Source organism: Myxine glutinosa, chromosome 2 (genome assembly GCF_964187855.1).
Source record: "Myxine glutinosa chromosome 2, kmMyxGlut1.1, whole genome shotgun sequence".
Taxonomy (NCBI): domain Eukaryota; kingdom Metazoa; phylum Chordata; class Myxini; order Myxiniformes; family Myxinidae; genus Myxine; species Myxine glutinosa.
The window spans coordinates 173,258,205-173,272,641 of record NC_136262.1 but is presented as its reverse complement, the minus strand read 5'-3'; the positions used below and the strand labels follow the sequence as shown (position 1 = coordinate 173,272,641).

General features: G+C 45.9%; 1 protein-coding gene across 1 annotated transcript in view; it reads left to right on the top strand.

The window, feature by feature from the left end:
- The window catches only part of HTT (huntingtin), a 778,980-nt gene that overhangs the window by 43,933 nt on the left and 720,610 nt on the right, over window positions 1-14,437 (top strand). The window contains exons 6-11 of the mRNA XM_078772674.1: window positions 6,483-6,621; window positions 6,751-6,892; window positions 7,616-7,794; window positions 8,048-8,237; window positions 10,604-10,672; window positions 11,550-11,854. Of these exons, the coding sequence (XP_078628800.1) occupies window positions 6,483-6,621; window positions 6,751-6,892; window positions 7,616-7,794; window positions 8,048-8,237; window positions 10,604-10,672; window positions 11,550-11,854 (1,024 nt within the window). The remainder of the gene's footprint in view (window positions 1-6,482; window positions 6,622-6,750; window positions 6,893-7,615; window positions 7,795-8,047; window positions 8,238-10,603; window positions 10,673-11,549; window positions 11,855-14,437) is intronic.

Here is a 14,437-nt window from a genome sequence, read left to right as displayed (position 1 = left end):
GTAATACCATCGAAGGCTGGGATACTCGGTTCCGTGGGTAGAGTGAGGAATCGTTTCGTTTTATCGCTGATGGTACCCAATGAGTGCAAATTATTAACCATGGAGCATACTTTATGCCAAATACCACAAGTAGGATTATCACCAAGCTTCTGGCATGTTTTTTTTTTTTTTTTTTTCCTCCAAAAGGTCCTCCTCATTCAAAACGACAACACATCTGCCTTTGTCTGCTCATGGTACGATCACAATGTAACCACTGGCGAGGCTGCGTACGGCCAAGCATTCTGCCTTTGAGTTATTCGGCATCACTAGCTTCACGAAACAAGGTGAAATGCTGCCATTGCACCGAAGCTCCTCCGCTTGCACCTCATCAATTTCTGCCGAGTGAATGGCCGACTAATTAACAGCTATGTATTCTGGAAAAGGAATCTTGTTGGGAGTAATGGTGCAGTTTCGACCCTTAGAAGCACCGAAACCTCATCCTCAGACAACACTCTTTCAGAAAGATTTTTCACCCCAAAAATTATGATCTCAATCTCGATTCAACCTACTTTTAGCACCAAGGCTTGAATCCAAAGAAGGCCTTCATTCATTACGCAATTTAACACTTTCATGCTGGATTAGCTGCGCGTGCACGGTGAACTGAAGGTACAGTGCGTAACCGTCACAGAAATGTCACGTGACATATGTTGAAAATTATCATGACGAACCCAAGGCAGTGTTCTGGGCCCTGTGCTTTTTCTGGTCTTCATCAATTATCTCTCCGACTCTGGAAAATCCTCTCTATCTCTTTGCTGATGATTCCACTTTCTGCCGCTCCATATCTCATCCCTCACATCGGCAGTCTGGCCCTCCTCACCTACCCCTCCTCACTCTCTGCAGACCTGGACAAAATCACAGACTGGTCAAACAAGTGGAACATGTCTTTCAATCCTGACAAATCCCACACTATTACTATGTCTCTCTGAAAAGACCGACTGGAAAACCCTCCCATCCACTTTCTCAACAATCCTCTCCAAGAAGTTCTGTCGCTCAAGCTTTTGGGTCTCACTATCTGCCATGATCTTTCCTGGGAAAACCACATTTCAAATCTGGGCATCCTCCATCGTGCGAAGTCCTTCCTTGGCACACCTGAGCTCCTCACCACATACAAGGCTTTCAGCCGCAGCTCAATGGAATACTGTGGTTTGAGTTTGAGTGCAGAGAGTGTCCATGCCTTTGGGTTAGGAGAGGAAGGGTGAGGACTTGGGTTTTGGAGGTGGGTGGTGAGCAAAGATGGGATAGAGTTGCGAGGGGGAGGCTGAGGCGTTTTTGTTGAAGTGGTGTGTGGTGTGTGGTGCGTGCGTACCTGCACAGGGCATTGTGGGGGGAGGGCTGGCGCAATCACCCTATGGGTACTGTGCTGGTTGTATTCAAACTAGCAGGAACAAAATTTGAGTTTGTCTGTCTATTTGTCTGTCTGTTTGTCCACATAGAATAAATATGATTTTCTCTGCAACCGTTGGTCCGATTGACAGTTAATGTGGATGCGGCCATTCACATTGATGTGGCCAACCAGGTGGAGGTTTGCTCTCTGCTGAGCGACGTTGTAGTTCGGGATGTAAAGGCCAAAGTATTGATAACAACCACCACAGTATCTACAATGGTCAAGGATTAGATTCGATCATAATATTGTCGCAAGCATGAAATGGCAAATACTACTTCCCGATGCATGTAACAATGTGATCCGTGCTTCATGTGTGCTTCATGCTTGTGCTGATATCGTGAACATATCTGATCAAATTCTCATGCTGAAATAATAATCATTGGAACAATTGGTGTGTACGATTTTCTTTTCATGCAGGTATCGGGGTTCGTGGAAGTCTCGAAATAGCAATATATTGCACACTGACAAAGGGATGGTCGGGGAAATGGGAAAGACTGACAAAGGATGTGCAACACACAACGAAGTCGTGAGGTCATGGGTAGACAAGGAGAGCAGGAAAATAATTGGCAAGAATATGGAAGTTGTCGGTAAGCAAGAATGCGCCAGGGGATTGGGAAGAGTATACAAGGTGATTGGTTGCGAAGGAGAGGAGATTATAGGTTCGTCGTTTGCATTTTTGGAAAGACTGGAGGGAAAGTAATAAAGGCAAATTTCACTATCAGGAAATTAAATGAGAATATCCCAGGCCATCAGGGTTCTCAATGAATATATTATGTGAAAATATGGGGGCAATGCTTCTGGGCCCAACCTAAAGAACCAGGAAACCAGTAGTAGGCATGGATGACACGCAAAAAAAGTAAATTAGCCGATGGTTTGAACAAACTCGTGAAAGCACAATGCGGAGATGATTGCTACCAAGTTGCAACTACATTGGGTGAATACTTTTTGAGAAGTCAAAATTAGCGATTCCGGAATTGTACTGACCTTTGACCTTTAAATTTAATGAATGAATATGCAAATTTTTATTCGACTGGCAAGGCATCAGGAGGCCTTGGTCCTCAAAGTTCTACAAAGTTTGGTGAAAATCAGACTCGTTTTAGCATCACGGGTGATGAAGGTTGTGCTCACCGACTCACCGACACTCACTGACTCACTGCCTCACTGACTCACTGACTCACTGACTCACTGACTCACTGACTCACTGACTCACTGACTCACTGACTCACTGACTCACTGACCCACTGACTCACTGACCCACTGACTCACTGAGGCCAATACCTCACCTGAACCATGTTTCAGGTGAGCTGAAAATGGTGCAAGTTTTGAATGCCGAGCTCCCTTTCAATCGTTCTGGGTGCCTCTTGCACACTCCTTCTCTCTGGTCCTTTTTTTTGTTTTTTTCCCAATAAGATTATAGTTAAATTCAAAACACCCAGTGAGGGTAGGAAAATAAATTTTTCACCTGGCCTAGTTATCCTCTCCGGCACAGTGGTTCTGTGGAGGTTTGTTTGTTTCAGGACGAGGTTAAGGTTCTTCTAGTTTTTCCTCTTCCTACTTATACTTCTTCCTCTTCTTTTATATCATTTCACATTTAGTGCCTCTCATCCTTGTTTTAGGCCAATTTCAATTCAAAAAGAAAAACTGACATGCCAAATGAAATTAAGATGTACTGTATTGAAATTGAGCTAATTATTGTCTTCCTTTGTCTAACAACAATTATTGCAGACATGTTAGCATGCTGAAAGACGCGCAATTATGCTCACACGAACGATCATGGATTCTATCCCTCACTGGCGTATAATTAAATACTGCTATCCTGATGCATTGCCAGAGGGGGGCACTGCCTGCACAGGGCATCTCATCCTTTGAGTGTAGAGGTAAAGCTGATTGTCTCAGCTGCGTTGTGATTGTGGACATTAAAGATTCCCTGCAAAATACTGCAATACTGCAAAATCTTACTGTCTCACCTTTTCACAACTAACGAACCCACCTCACTACTTCCATGGTTAGTCACTGGAAAGGGTTCAGTCCCTTGATCTTCTAAGCCTCACCATCCACCATCCACCATCTCCTCTCCTGTGCCAACCGCAGAGCTAAGCTGGCCTCCAAAGTCAGTCACTGACTCCATCATTTCAACTAATCCCTTGATGAAACAGAACTACTCAGTGTGAGGCCTTTGTCCATGGATCTCTGGAGTACTGCTCTCCCCTAAAGGGTTTCACATTACACTCCGATAGGTACCATCACAGCATTTTTCACTCTCACTCTCACTCACTCTCTCTCTCTCCTCCCCCACTCACTCTCTCTCCCCCATGCTCACTCTCTATCTCCACCATGCTCACTCTCTCTCTCTCCACCATGCTCACTCTCTCTCTCTCCCCCATGCTCACTCTCTCTCTCTCCCCCATGCTCACTCTCTCTCTCCCCCACTCTATCTCTCCCCCACACTCTCTCTCCCCCCTCCACTCTCCCGCCACCCTCACTCTGTCTTCGCCCCCCACCCACCACTCTCACTTTCTCACCCCCAACTCTTGCTCTATCTCCCCCCTCCACTCTTGCTCCATCTCCCCCGCTCTTGCTGTATCTCCCCCCTCCACTTTTGCTGTATCTCCCCCCTCCACTCTTGCTCTATCTCCCCCCCCTGCTCTTGCTCTATCTCCCCCCTCCACTCTTGCTCTATCTCCCCCCCTGCTCTTGCTCTATCTCCCTCCCCGCTCTTGCTCTATATCGCCGCCTCCCCCCACTCTTGCTCTCTCTCCACTCCTGCTCTTGCTCTATCTCCTCCTCACTCTTGCTCTATATCCTCCCCACTCTTGCTCTGTCTCCCCCCCACTCTTGCTCTATCTCCCCCTCCCCACTCTTGCTCCATTTCCCCCCCTCCCTCTTCACTCCTGCTCTATCTCCACCCCCCCCCCCACTCTTGCTCTATCTCCCCCACCCCCACTCTTGCTCTATCTCCCCCACCCCCACTCTTGCTCTATCTCCCCCACCCCCACTCTTGCTCTATCTCCCCCACCCCCACTCTTGTTCTATCTCCCCCACCCCCACTCTTGCTCTATCTCCCCACCCCCACTCTTGCTCTATCTCCCCACCCCCACTCTTGCTCTATCTCCCCACCCTCCTCCCCCTGGCTCTTGCTCTATCTCCTTCCCCCTCGTACTTGCTCTGTCCCCCCCCCCCCACGCATTCTTACTCTATTTCCCCCACCCCCTCTTCACTCTTGCTCTATCTCCACCCCCCCCACTCTTGCTCTATCTCCCCCACCCCCACCTTTGCTCTATCTCCCCACCCCCACTCTTGCTCTATCTCCCCACCCTCCCCCCCTGGCTCTTGCTCTATCTCCCCACCCTCCCCCCCCGGCTCTTTCTCTATCTCCCCACCCTCCCCCCCTGGCTCTTTCTCTATCTCCCCACCCTCCCCCCCTGGCTCTTTCTCTATCTCCCCACCCTCCCCCCCTGGCTCTTTCTCTATCTCCCCACCCTCCCCCCCTGGCTCTTTCTCTATCTCCCCCCCTGGCTCTTTCTCTATCTCCCCCACCCACTCTTGCTCTATCTCCCTCCCCCACCCACTCTTGCTCTATCTCCCTCCCCCACCCACTCTTGCTCTATCTCTCTCCCCCACCCACTCTTGCTCTATCTCCCTACCCCACCCACTCTTGCTCTATCTCCCTCCCCCACCCACTCTTGCTCTATCTCCACCCCCCACCCACTCTTGCTCTATCTCCATGCCCCACCCACTCTTGCTCTATCTCCCTCCCCCACCCACTCTTGCTCTATCTCCCTCCCCCACCCACTCTTGCTCTATCTCCCTCCCCCACCCACTCTTGCTCTATCTCCACCCCCACCCACTCTTGCTCTATCTCCCTCCCCCACCCACTCTTGCTCTATCTCCATGCCCCACCCACTCTTGCTCTATCTCCATGCCCCACCCACTCTTGCTCTATCTCACTCCCCCACCCACTCTTGCTCTATCTCCATGGCCCACCCACTCTTGCTCTATCTCCCTCCCCCACCCACTCTTGCTCTATCTCCCTCCCCCACCCACTCTTGCTCTATCTCCCTCCCCCACCCACTCTTGCTCTATCTCCCTCCCCCACCCACTCTTGCTCTATCTCCCTCCCCCACCCACTCTTGCTCTATCTCCACCCCCCACCCACTCTTGCTCTATCTCCCTGCCCCACCCACTCTTGCTCTATCTCCCTCCCCCACCCACTCTTGCTCTATCTCCATGGTCCACCCACTCTTGCTCTATCTCCCTCCCCCACCCACTCTTGCTCTATCTCCATGGCCCACCCACTCTTGCTCTATCTCCCTCCCCCACCCACTCTTGCTCTATCTCACTCCCCCACCCACTCTTGCTCTACCTCACTCCCCTCACATTTGCTCTGTCCCCTCCCCCCCTTTTTTTTTTGACCACCACTCCTCTAGTCTAGCTCCCTCTGCTCTCAGGCCTCTGACCCTCCATGGCTCCTACAGGACACCTGCATTCTTCCAATAACTACTTCCTGGTTAAGCTTCCAAAATCCAGGCTTTTTGCATACCTACGCTCTTGTGTTCCCGCTTTTCTCACATTTGTGGATCTGCTTTCACGAGACTGGTAAATTTAACCCTTCCCTCCAGGGCTTCAAACAGGCGGTGCGCCACCATTTCACATCACCCCCTATCTGTACCCTTAATTTTCTCTACCCCCTTTCACCCTATCTTACTTAATCCTCTTACCTTATCTTAATTCTCCCTTTCCTCTTTTGTTGTTGGCTCATTCTCTCACTTGCCTGTATCCAAATGTAGTCCCACTGTCATTGCTTTGCCCTTTTTGTTAGTCCTATACCAACTTGCTCTTTCATGAACCTCAATTTCTGTATGCATGTCAGTACCTGAGTGAAATTCCTTGCTTGCGATTGGCTGTGTAATTGGCAATACCTTGAAGTGCTGGGATATTGATACATCAAAGGCACATGATGGGCCATGTGGATACCCTCTGTGTTCCTTGTATTTTCTTCCATCTTTAGGATAATTGTGTATGCATGCGCATTTGATTGTTCACCTTTTCTTCTTGGTAGGCCGTACATGCAAAACCTGCTGCCCTGTCTGGTCCACATTGCCAAGAGACAGGAGGAAGCCTTGCAGGAGACTCTCGCTCTAGCCTTTCCAAAGCTGCTGTCTGTGTTAGGAAGCTTCAGCGCTGACGGGGACATCAAGGTGAGGGATTTGAAAAGCCCTTCAGCCACATCTACATATTGCCTTCCCAGATAAGTCTCTTTGTCTACGTCATAGACAGATGGGTTTTATATGGTTGCTTTATTAAACCAGTCGATTTGATTTTCCCAGACTCTCCTGAAGGTGTTTGTGGGGAACATGCGGTCCCCTTCGGCAAACACGCGCCGAACAGCTGCCAACTGTGCTGTTGCTGCTTGCCAGAACTCACGTCGGCCACACTTTTTCTTTGCTTGGCTTCTTAGCATCCTGTTGGGTAAGCGAGGGGGGGGGAAAAAAATACGCAGTTCCGTTTTTAATACTGATGATCCCCATTTATGATTCTTCGGCAAGGTTTTCCAGAAACCTTTTTAGTTGTGTATGTATGGAAGACTCACTTGTCCTCACAAACTGGGTACCCTACTCACTAGGCTACGGCATTTTTGCTGGTTAAGGTACCGTATAATTACCTCCACCACCGAAGGTGGATGGAGGTTATGTTTTCACCCTTGTCCGGCTGTTAAAGATAATATCTCAAAAAGTTGTGGACGGAAGAAACTTTGTGGACGGGTTGGGCGTGTGTGACAAAGACGAATCGATTCGATTTTGGGGAAGATCCGAATCCGGATCGAAGTATGTTTTTTTTATTTTTAAAGTGATTCTTCACCATTAACAGATCAGGCCAAAACGATATATAGCCGATTCGATTTTGGTTCAGGTCCGGATCCAGATCTGGCCTATCGGTGAGAGTAAACTGTTCAGCTTCGCGGAGGTATGTTCCATACTGAGTGCCGTTCTAGTTGCCCATTGGGATGGCTCTATATTTAATGATCCATTTTCGAACTCGGTTTTCTGGTATAATTCTGAATTACAATTCGTAATTTCAGTAGAGTAGGCCTAAAAGGTCATTGTTACCATTCAATTGCGAATAATTATTTACCTTAACTGCAATAGAGTTGTCAAATTTTTTTCTATCACAACGTTACCACGTTTTGTGCAGGGCTGGCACGACTCGATGCCAAGGATCGGCCCATACCTGTGCTTCTGGGTGTGCTGCTGACCCTGCGCTGCATGGTACCATGCCTGCAATTCGAAGAGACTGATGCCGGTTTGCGTGGCAGCTTTGGGGCGGCACAGAAGGAGGCTGAAGTGGGAGTAGCTTTGGATAATCTCATTCAGGCAGGGTGTACATTTCTGCCGGCACCCGGTCAACGAGCACCTTTTTCTTGACATTGCACTCGTCGGCACTTAAACTTCCTTCCTTTCCTTCTTGCTGCTTACATACAAATACCTGATTACTGTCAGCTGGTCGCAATACGCGTTGTAATCCGAGCTGGCCTTGTAATCCTCTGTCCCATCAACACAACTGGTTTTCAGTCTTTTTGACCGTGGGTTCTTCAAATCACCTGCTGACAAATCCCTCTTCTTGCAGGTGTATGAGGTGAGCTTGTTCTATGCACAGCATCCTCAGCACAACGTTGCGACTGCAGCGCTAGAACTCCTGCAGCAGCTGCTGCGTGCCCCACCAGCCAAGCTTCTATCTGCACTGTGTACCCCAGGCGGGATCCCATCCACCTCGGTCTTTCCGGGCTTTCGCTGGCCCAGCGTGGGTGAACTTGTTGGTATGTGAGACTTGTTAGGAGGAGTTCGGGCCGTTCTTGATGTTTGTTGCCGTGAATCGGGCCTTGCAGCTGTCATTTCGTGTTGCTTTTTAATCTTGGGGACATCAGGGTTAATCGGAAGACTGTTTATGGAATCCAATACCTGTATCGAAGGTTTACCTCCATTTCCTTTCCTTTTATCTTTCTGTGATCGTCTCCCTAAATGGATCGAGGGCATCGACAAATCGAGTGATGATAACAAATTGTGTTTGCTTGTCCAAGCTCTCTTTCTAATGCTCCCCCTGATCCTGCCTTTGCTCGCTTTACCAAGGAGGCTCCGAGTCTGACAGCTCTGCGCCCCAGCAAGGTACACGAGCATTACTTTAATGCTGCTTTGGACTGATCATGACCTGTGAGGCAATTTTCTTGTTTGTCAGTGTTCCTGGCTCACCGGAGGATCCATTATTATATGGGTTCACTAACTTTCCAAGTGGTTGAGGCTGTTTCAATACTTTCATATGCCATGCTTTATACAAGGCGTCGGTTCTGCCGAAGCAGTTTTTAGATTAAGGTTATAATCCTGGATGGGTCGCCACTCGGACACAGGAAGTCAGGGCAGGAATTTGGAATTTGCCTCTATTGAAGAATTTAATTTTCCTCTACTTTAAATTTAATTTGCCTTATTTTAAATATTTATTATTATTTTGCCTTATTTTGCCTTAATTTGCCTTATTTTATTTGCCTTTAAATTAATTTTAAATTCAATTTAATTTGCCTCTACTTTAAATTTAAATTAAATTTGCCTTAACTTTAAATTTTGAAGAATTTAATTTAATTTAAGTTTTAATTTGCCTCTACCGAATTCAATAACTTGAATTATTATTTTTGCCTCGACCGACGAAGTTGCCAGATGCATTATGTTTTCGGGTTTGTCCACCCATCCGCCCATCCGTCCATACGTACGTGATACGTTTTTGTTAGTGATAACTTGAGAATAGCTGAAGGGATTTAAATGAAAACTTGGTACAGGTATGTTTAATGATGTATACATGAACTGATTAAATTTTGGGGGTAAGAGGTCAAAGGTCAGAGGTCATGTCACGTAAAAATTTGATACTTGAGAACAGCTGAAGAGATTTAAATCAAACTTGGTACAAGTATGTATAACGATTTAATAATGTGGGCGGAGGCATATCGATCAATGTCACAATGTTAGTGTCATTCTAGTTTTTGTTTCTTTATGCCAACGAAGTAGCCGGAGGCATTTTTTTCGGGTTGTCCATCCATCTGTGTGCCGTGATTGTTTTTCTTTACCGTGAAAACTTGAAAAACACTTGATGGATTTAAATCAGACTTAATCAAGTATGTACTATGTTGTAAAGATGAACTGATTGATTTTGGGGTCAAGAGGTCAAGGGTCAGCGGTCATGTTAGGTTAACATTCTGTTTCCACAATAACTTGTGAATGAGCAATGGAATTTTGACCAAAGTTGCTACGTGTTTGGATGATGATAAAGATGAACTGATTTGATTTTGTGGTCAAGAGGTCGAAGGTCAGAGTCTGTAATAGGTTTTTGTTGCTGTGATAACTTAAGATTGCTGAAGGGTTCTCAGTCAATCTTGCTTACAAGTATTATAATTATGTAAAGATAAACAGATTAGAATACGGGATCAAGAGGTCAAAGGTTCCATTCGGTAGAAATTCGGTTACTGCGCTAACTTGTGAACCAGTGACGGGATTTTGACCAAACTTTGCATAAGTACATATGATTTGCACTAACTTGTGAAGCAAAGACAAACTGATTAGATTTCGGCGTCAAAGGTCAGAGGTCATGTCAGGTAAAAATGTGATACTTGAGAACAGCTGAGTGGATTTAAATCAAACTTGGTACAAGTATGTATAATAATGTAATAATGTGGGTGGAGGCATATCGGTCGACATCACGACGTTGAAGTGTGCCAATCTAGTTTTCCCTTCTATTAAATATCAAGACTAACCGTCAAGACAATAACTTTTAAAATTAACAACGTTTGCCCACCACCGTCATTGTATTCTCCCCTAACCCTCGCCCCACCAACCATATTAGTCATCCCTTCCACTTCAGGTTTTCTAGGTACCTATTTCTTCAGTGTAACCTTAAAAACTTTCATTCCCTTGATTATGTCCAACATTGGCCCAGCTGTCAATACAATACGCTGTATTTTACCCTCTGGCATCTCTCTTTCATGAATCTAGATTTTGTATTAAAAAAAAAATGGTGTCGTGCATTTTGAGGGTTGTACTTTTGTTCTTGTTTGGGTGTAAAATAAATATTAGATTCGATGTTTTAATATTTGATGATATTTTCTACACTGCTAGTTAATTCTGTATGATGAACTGTCTGCAGCCAAGATCCTGTGTGCAGATGAGGATGGCTTGGAGGAAGACGGAGAGATACAGGGCAACAATACTGCTTGTAAGTGTACACCTGGTTACTCGTTAAAGCCAAAATAGCCGGGATTTCCTCCAATTCCTGTTCCCTAAAACCCGGGATGGGCCCTAAAACCCGGGATGGGCCCTAAAAACGGGTTTTAATCATGATTCTTCACATCACATAGGTGTACTCGACAGTTTTCAGTTTTTATCTTCAGTAGGACTGTACGAGTATTAAAATAGGCTTTGTTCAACTGATATATTTGTGGTGATCGAAAGAAGATTGCTTTGAGATATATGCAGAATGTTGAATATAAGCCACGCTAGTTTCAGGAAAGTTGATCTGTAATGATGAATTGAGATTAGGATGTTGGGTAAGTTGGTTTGCAGGTGAAGTTTTTCTCGAGCATGTCTGCCCAGGGAATAACAAGAAGAGATCTACAGGTAGTGGACAAATAAAAATGGAAACACCTGGATAAATGAGGGACACCAAGTAATGGCTTCCACTCGGGTATGGCCCATGCGTTAATTCAGCAAATAACATCCCAGCATGCTCAGGATCATGTAAAACAAAAGTGGAAGAATGGTGCCGCATCCATCCTGCATAATTCCAGACTATAGTGGACTCTATACCATGGTGCAAAAAGGCCGTACTGGCCGCACATGGTGGCCCAACGCCCTATTAAGTGACTTTACATTGGTGCTTCCATTTTTTTTGTCCACTACCTGTAAATTTCTCATGTTATTATTATTTATTATTATAATTACTATGAGGATGAAGTGTGCCAGGTATGAGTTTATCCAAGCAGGAAGTAGCGATGGATCACTCTATTGTGTGATTGCTGACATAAACTCCTTGCTCATTTGTTAAATGTTGCTTATAGCTGTGAATGTACACTTGTTATCTGTGTCGGTATCAGCAGTGGAAGGAGTCGATCATGGGGAGGTGGTATTGGAAGGCAGTGCAACCAGCATTGGGGGTACTATCCCCATAATGACCCAGCCTCCTCGCTTGCGCCACGCTCTCGACTCCTCAGACTCCCTCACGACTGAGCCGGACTCAGCCAGCCTCAGTACCGAGGGCACGGACACAGGCAGCTTGAATACTCCTGAACTCAGTCTAGGCCTGGCTGTGCCTGGTGCTGTCGGCTCACCAGCGAGCGAGAGCTCTCAGACAACCGAGGGTCCCGACTCTGTTATAACACCGTCCGACTGCTCAGAGGTGGTAAGATCTATTTCCTTAATAATCATGTTTTCTTTTTCTTTTTCTAGAGAATATCAAGTAAACTAAGTAAATAATGTTAGTAAGTTTGGTTAACAAAATAAATAACTAAATAAAGTAAAATAACTGCTGGGGATGGTTTAGGGAAGAAGAGGAAGAGGCAAAACCTACATGCACTGCATTGATGGGGTAAAGGCTGCAACAAAGCTTGCTCTGCCAGACCTTCAGCAAGCAGCACAGGATGGGGATGTTTTTAGACAAACCTGATCATGAATGATTTCATATATAACTATATAACTATATAACTAGATTTCTAGATTGAACTTTCAAAATGGTCTCCCTCCTCTCAAAGCTGGTGGTGCCTTTTCAAGTCCGTCTCCGGAGTATTTTCCCCCTCCACTCTTTCCCTCACTTAAAATGGCACCACAGCTGACTCAGCTTGAGAAGGCCGAATGCCTCAATTCTATGTTTGCCTACAAATGTTGCGTCCCCATCCCCTCACTCTCTGAACTCACTCTACAAAGTTGTACCCAACTGCTCCTGGATTCTGTCTATTGTACATAAGCAGGTGAAGAAGTTTCTGGCAACCCTCAACTCTGATTCTATCACTGAACCGGACCGCATCAACTCAGGTGTCTTAAAAACCTGCTCTGCTGATCTTTCACATCCTCTCTCTGCTCTTTTCAGCCTGTCATTTGCCCTGGGTCATCTTCCATCTGCTAGGAAATCCACCAGTATCACTACATTGCATAAAAAGGTACAAACACTGATCCCCTTAACTACAGACCTATCGGCCTACTTCCAATCAGCTCGGTCATGGAGTCCATGTAGTTGATATGAAATTCTTCCTTTTCTCCAATGGCCTCATCTCAGATCACCAATTTGGTTTTTCAGACCAAGTCACTTCACCTTTGACATGCTGCTTCGGCACTCCTAACAATGGATGGAGGCCCTCAACATCAGACATGAGATCAGGGCCATCTCTCTGGACATATATCATGGTTTTGATACATTCTAGCATCCTGCTTTGCTCTTCAAATTGTCTGCCTATGGCATCGAAGGCCTACTCCACACATGGCTTGCTGACTTCCTCCACTCTCGGAGCCAACATGTGGCACTTGATGGAATCCTTTCATCTCCCCTCCCTGTCAAGGCTGGAGTGCCCCAAGGCAGTGTTCTGGCCCCAGTCCTATTCCAGATCTTCATCAATGATCTCTCCGACTCTCTGGAAAATCCTCCATCTCTTTGCTGATGACTCCACTCTCTGCCGTGACATTCCTCATCCTCTGACAGGCTGCAGCCTCTTCCCTTCTTCAGACCTTGACAAAATCACAGTGGTAAAACACTTGGAATATGTCTTTTAACCCGGAGAAATTCCACACTCGTCCTCTCTCTGAAAGGAGCGGATGGAAAACGCTCACACCTACTTTCTTAACAACCCTCTCGAAGAAGTTCAGTTACTCAAACTCCTGCGTCTCTCTCTCAGCCGCCACGATCTTTCTTGAGAAAAGCACATTTCAAAGTTGACCTCCAAAGCCAGCCGCCGACTGAGCGTCCTCCGTCGTGCAAGGTCCTTCCTTGGCACACCTGAACTCTTATCCACCAAGAAGGATTTCATCCACAGCTTGTTGGAGTACTGCTTTCCTCTCGGGGCTGGCTTACCCTGCCTCACATCTCGTTCACCTTGACGCTGTGGAAACTGAGGTCTTCAAGATTATTGGGATCTCACGTGATGAAGCTGAGTCTATGGGCTTATCACGTCGCCATTGGAGACAAGTCGGTGGTCTCTGTCTTCTACCGTCTCCTTTTATGGTCTTGCACCCTCTGCCTTCTCTGTGCTTTGTACCCCCTCAGCTTTTTGTAAGGGGCACGTGTTCTGCCATGAATCCTCTTCTGGTGAAACCTAAATCCAGGATCACTGCTCACCACCAATCATTTGCTCCTGTTTTGTCCTGCTTGTGGAACCAACTTCCACATCCTCTTCAAAGCCATTCTTCCCTCCAGGCCTTCAAGATAGCTGTTGCACCATCTAAAATCATCCCCGATCCAAAAGCACGATCTTTTGTACATCCTATAAATTTTGTTTTGTACATTTTGTACGTTTTTGTACATTTTATTTTGTACATTCAACGAGCACCAGGAATTCTGTGCTTTGAGATCACACAAGCAGCTGTTTCAGCTATATTGTCAGCTATATTGTTTCAGCAGCTATATTGTCTTTTTACCAAGTTTTCTGTTTGAACAATACTGTATTTTATTTATCCTCAAGCACGTTAATTTTTCATCTTTACATTTTCTACACTACATAGTCACGTGAAAAAGTAAGTACAACCCATGTAAAGTTTTGACTTTTTCAACATATTTCAACATACAGCTATTTGATCTCCATTTCAACAATATTGATAGATAAAGGTTATATAATATAACAAATATCATGAAACATTTACATTTCGTAGTCCATTGTATAATTTAAATAAACATCAATGCAAATTTTGCATGTGGAAAAAGTAAGTACACCCTTGGCTCTAATCGGTGGTATTGCCCCCTTTGGCAGAAACAACCTCAAGTAGGCGTTTCTTATAACTG